Source organism: Cryptomeria japonica, chromosome 7, assembly GCF_030272615.1.
Source record: "Cryptomeria japonica chromosome 7, Sugi_1.0, whole genome shotgun sequence".
In the NCBI taxonomy this organism is placed as follows: domain Eukaryota; kingdom Viridiplantae; phylum Streptophyta; class Pinopsida; order Cupressales; family Cupressaceae; genus Cryptomeria; species Cryptomeria japonica.
The window spans coordinates 810,128,209-810,132,658 of record NC_081411.1 but is presented as its reverse complement, the minus strand read 5'-3'; the positions used below and the strand labels follow the sequence as shown (position 1 = coordinate 810,132,658).

At 35.1% G+C, this 4,450-nt stretch overlaps 1 protein-coding gene across 2 annotated transcripts; it reads right to left on the bottom strand.

Annotated features, from left to right (window-relative positions):
- Positions 1-957: 957 nt before the first annotated feature.
- LOC131068277 (4-coumarate--CoA ligase-like) lies at positions 958-3,906 on the bottom strand. 2 transcript variants are annotated; one of them, XM_058003469.2, is made up of 6 exons: positions 3,877-3,906; positions 2,476-3,435; positions 1,650-1,845; positions 1,424-1,569; positions 1,254-1,321; positions 958-1,162 (listed from the first exon to the last, which is right to left on the bottom strand). In XM_058003469.2, exons 1-6 carry the CDS (start codon positions 3,904-3,906, stop codon positions 958-960), a joined length of 1,605 nt encoding a protein of 534 aa, XP_057859452.2. The 2 variants fall into 2 exon arrangements, with proteins under 2 accessions (XP_057859452.2, XP_057859523.2); XM_058003540.2 differs by lacking the exon at positions 3,877-3,906 and having other exon boundaries at positions 2,476-3,453.
- Between the last annotated feature and the right edge of the window lie 544 nt (positions 3,907-4,450).

Below are 4,450 nucleotides of genomic sequence, written 5' to 3'. Positions count from 1 at the left end.
TTGTTAACTAAGTTATAATGTCAAAGCACTATTTTAGACTTCAATACATTTTTTTACCACAAGTGACATGATTCCATTATATACTAATAAGAAAATGCTTAAATCATTAGGATTTTATATTATAATACAAAATTCAAAGCAATTAAGGTGTAGATCATACTTGAACCTTGAAGATGAATAACTTGATGCCAAGATTCTTTTCTATGTTGGCTAACAATTTTTGGTCAATTGAAATTTATAGGTAATAACATGTCTTATTAATAGTACACCAAAACAAGTTCAAACCATTATTTACAAGAGTGAAAACACACTGCCTAATATTCCATCATCACTACATAGAACTAGCTTGGATCTTCATCTAACCACCAGTAACTTGAGTTAGTGCCATCAACTTTCCCTTAAAATGGCATGAGCCTTAACAATCCATGAATATGAAAGGTCAATGATAGAAAGAGTGACAATTGACATTAAAAACATAGATCACCAAGACCTCACATTTGCTATTGTATTAATGATCACCAAGACTTCACATAGCCCCAACTTTCATGTACCAACAATATAAATGATATATATGAAAGTCAAAAACAAAAAAAAACAACAACTATTTGTTCCAATTAAATTACTAATTAAATATCCTTTCCTTTCAATATAAATAAAGAATTTTCATTATATTCTAATTAATTCTACTCAACTATTTAGTTTATAAAGAATCTCATTTTAATAAGTCTCTCTACCTAAAACATATAAATTAGTTTACACTAAATAAATAAAATACATAAAAAATGGATTAAATTCATTTATGAATACCCATCACTCGACCCAATGAGCAACAACATTGCTCGTAGATGAAAATTTATGATTAAAATGTATAGACCACCCACTAATAAGTTTGTATAAGCTGTGTCCTTTGCATGATCTTTAAATATCATTTTAGAGACCAGAAGACTAGGTCGGATTTTATAATGCTGCCATTAAACTTTTGCGCAATATCTTGCCCGAAGGAGATCTGGGAATTTGAGGGACAAAATAAACCTTACGAATTCTTTTGTAGAACACAACTCTTTTTCCTACAAACTCTCGTATTTCTTGCTCATTTATTTCGCTTCCTGCAGATCTCACAACGAATGCCACAGGCACCTCTCCTCTCACTTGCTCTTTCTCTCTGCATATTCCACATTTCAACCCACCTCATTAGATAACACAAAACACAACATTGGAATCTAATCTGAATCATACAAAGAACTTACACCTACCCAGTCACGGCTGCATCAGCTATTCCCAGATTACTCAACAGTAAGGCTTCCAGCTCAGCAGGTGCCACCTGGATGAATTTGGAAAACAAATGTATAATGTGAGATCAAAGGTGCAGCACTAGCGTCTCTGTTTATATATTTTTATGATTAAAATTTGGCAGAGAGTCAACCTGGAATCCCTTGCATTTAATAAGCTCTTTAATTCGATCGACAATGAAAATTTCTTGATTGGTGTCAATAAAGCCAATGTCGCCAGTGTGTAGCCACCCATCCTTGTCAATAGTTTTGGCTGTAGCTTCGGGGTCATTCAGATAGCCTGAAGCAATATTGGAGTAACATCAATATTGATATGACTGGTAATTTGGAGTAGCCAAACAAGAATAGTAATGTTGATACCTTTCATAACTTGGGGTCCACGGATGCAGATTTCGCCGGTGTGATTGTGGGGTAGAGAGACACCAGTTTTTATATCAATTATTTTCATTTCAGCGTTTCGAACAACAGACCCACATGCTCCCGTCTTTGTTTCAAATGGAAACTTGGCAAAAGCCAAATTCGTTGCCAGCACTTGGGCTTCCGTCATACCATAAGCCTGCACATATATTTCCGAAGTCATGAACTAAAATATACAAAAGGGTCATGAAGATTTTTTTTGCAAAATCTCAAATTTACACTTAAATTGAATCACACAATAAGTTATGCCAGTGATTGTTATATTGTCATTCATGTACCAATAATTGTATATTCTTTGTTCACATAATCTTTTTAACTATTATCTTTTCAAAAAAAATGATAATTAAAGGTTTGACTAAAATATATCAATAGTTGTTCATTTATACTTCCAATAATTATAATTTTAATATTTAATTAGAAGTGTTGTACAACTTTGTTACTACTTATAATGCATAGTTATTGAGGTATTTGTGCATAAATATTAATCAAAATAGTTGTTAGAAGAATATGTATTGAATTAATTGTACAAAATTTTGAGATGCTTGTAACACATAATTATTAGTGTTTATTAATAAATATGGAATGTCATTTCTAAATGATCATTCTTTAACTTTAATCTACATTGCAAATCCTCCATGATTTTTCTAATTACTCAAACAATAACTTTAAGTTCTTAAATCACATAAAAAATCTAAAAAAATAATCAAAATCTGTTAAAACTTTAAGGTGTTTACGTTCAATTTAGCAAGTTAAAAGAAATCGCACTGACCTCACGAAACACAGCGTTGGGGAATAGATATTTCAATCTTCCTTGGACTCCTTTTTCAACAATGGGAGAACCACCCGAGACGATAATTCTGAGCGACGATGTATTGTATCTAGAAACAACGGAAGACGCTTTCACTATTTCCGAGATAATGGGAGGCACAAGCGGAGCAATGGTGATCCTGAACCTCTCTATTTTCTCCATTAAATCACCGACACCATTGAACTTACGCACAATGAGAATTGCAGCGCCAGCTCTGAGCGAGCAAAGAAATATACTATTGAGGGCATAAACATGAAAGAGAGGCAACCGGCAGAGAAGAACGTCCCCACCATGCAAGTAACAATTAGGATTCTCCCCGTCCATCTGCTGAGCAACGCTGCAAACAAGGTTGTTATGAGTTATCATGACACCCTTTGGGAGCCCCGTGGTGCCCGATGAGTAGAGCAACGCTACCACATCATCTTCACCACACTGCAAAAACTCCCCTTTTTCATTCGCTTCGCTCAGAACAGAAAAATGCAGACATCCCGGCGGCGGACTGTCGATGGTGATAACCACCAAATTTTCGTCTCTGAGCTTTGCTACGCAGGCAGCTTCAGTAACGATCACACGGGCGCCGCAAGATTTAAGCTGGCGAGAGATCTCGGAGGGAGTGTAGAAAGGATTGGCAGTGCAGGCAATGGCGCCTCTCATAGAGGCTCCCAAGAAGACGAATGCAAATTCTGGGCAGTTGGGCAGGAGAAGCAGTACAACTTCGCCTCTTTGCAGTCCCAGATTGGCCAAACCAGCAGGCACTTTTCGTGAAATGGTGTGAAGTTCTCCATGGGTGTATGTTTTTCCAGTCGCTGCATCGATCAGAAATGGCCTGTCTCTCACCTCTGCTAATCTCTCAAAGAGATAGTCATGCAGAGGTAGATGATGAGGAATGTTGATATCCGGAAGCTTCGATTTGTACAAGTACTCTCCACTTTTGTCCATCTTCCGTATACAGAATTCAACAAGAGTACATGTTGCAGCAATTGCGATGCAATTTAAGCACTCTTGAGGGACGACCTGGCGTTTGGGTCAAATGTGAATAAAACGTGTTTCTGACAGTGAGCTGTGTGCATCGATGAAGTCTGCACAAGAATGCCGAATGGCGAATCTAATTAAATTCGAATCTGATGATCAAGGAATCCAAGCTAAAGTCAATAATTAGTTATTGATAGGAATGATCCTTAATAGCAAGCCAGATTCCAAAATTGTCGTTATTGTGCATGTGTATTATTTTAATTTTTCTTTTGACCTTTTCTTTTCTCTGTTGGAATGCCAACCTCATAGCTTTGAGCTTAGAATTTTTTCCATGACAAAAAAATTGACATCAACAATTTTTTTTTTAATTTTTTTTTTTTGAGTTTTAACATTTTCTTTTGCTGTTATGGTTGTCGGCATTATGAGATGAGATAGAGCATGATGAGGGGTCGAATGTGATCGATATTTGGTATTATGGCTGTTTCGAATCTATAGTATTACGTAGTTTATTCTTGAATTTTAATTTTGAATGACAATACATTATTAGTTTTTGATTGTGTTTGTATCAGACCATTGAAACACAACAAATGGAGTTTGAGACTTTTGTGAGATGTAGGATATAGGAATTTTGTTAGATGTAGTAGTTAGAAATGCTTTGGTGATCATACTAAATGTGATATTTTAATAAGATGGCGATGGACCATTAGCTAAGTCTACTTTAAAATACTAAAAGTGTAAAATCAATATTATTATATAAGAAGGTTCTTATATGTCACTCTCATTGTTAATTAAATGATGATGAAAAAGTATTTTTTTAAACTTCAATACATTTGTTTACCACAAATGACATGGTTCAATCACATACTAATAAGCAAATGCTTAATCATTAGAAGTTCATATTACAATATACAATGGGAAGCAAGTAAGGTGTAGATCATAGTCTAACCTTGAAGATGAATGACTT

Excerpts from the sequence above, each read along its gene's own strand:
- LOC131068277 (XM_058003469.2), bottom strand. The coding sequence starts at position 3,906 with ATGCCGACAACCATAACAGCAAAAGAAAAT. Across the intron at positions 3,436-3,876 it reads CCATAACAGCAAAAGAAAAT|TACTTGTACAAATCGAAGCT; the intron begins GTTAAAACTCAA and ends AAAAGTGGAGAG. Across the intron at positions 1,570-1,649 it reads TGGACCCCAAGTTATGAAAG|GCTATCTGAATGACCCCGAA; the intron begins GTATCAACATTA and ends ATATTGCTTCAG.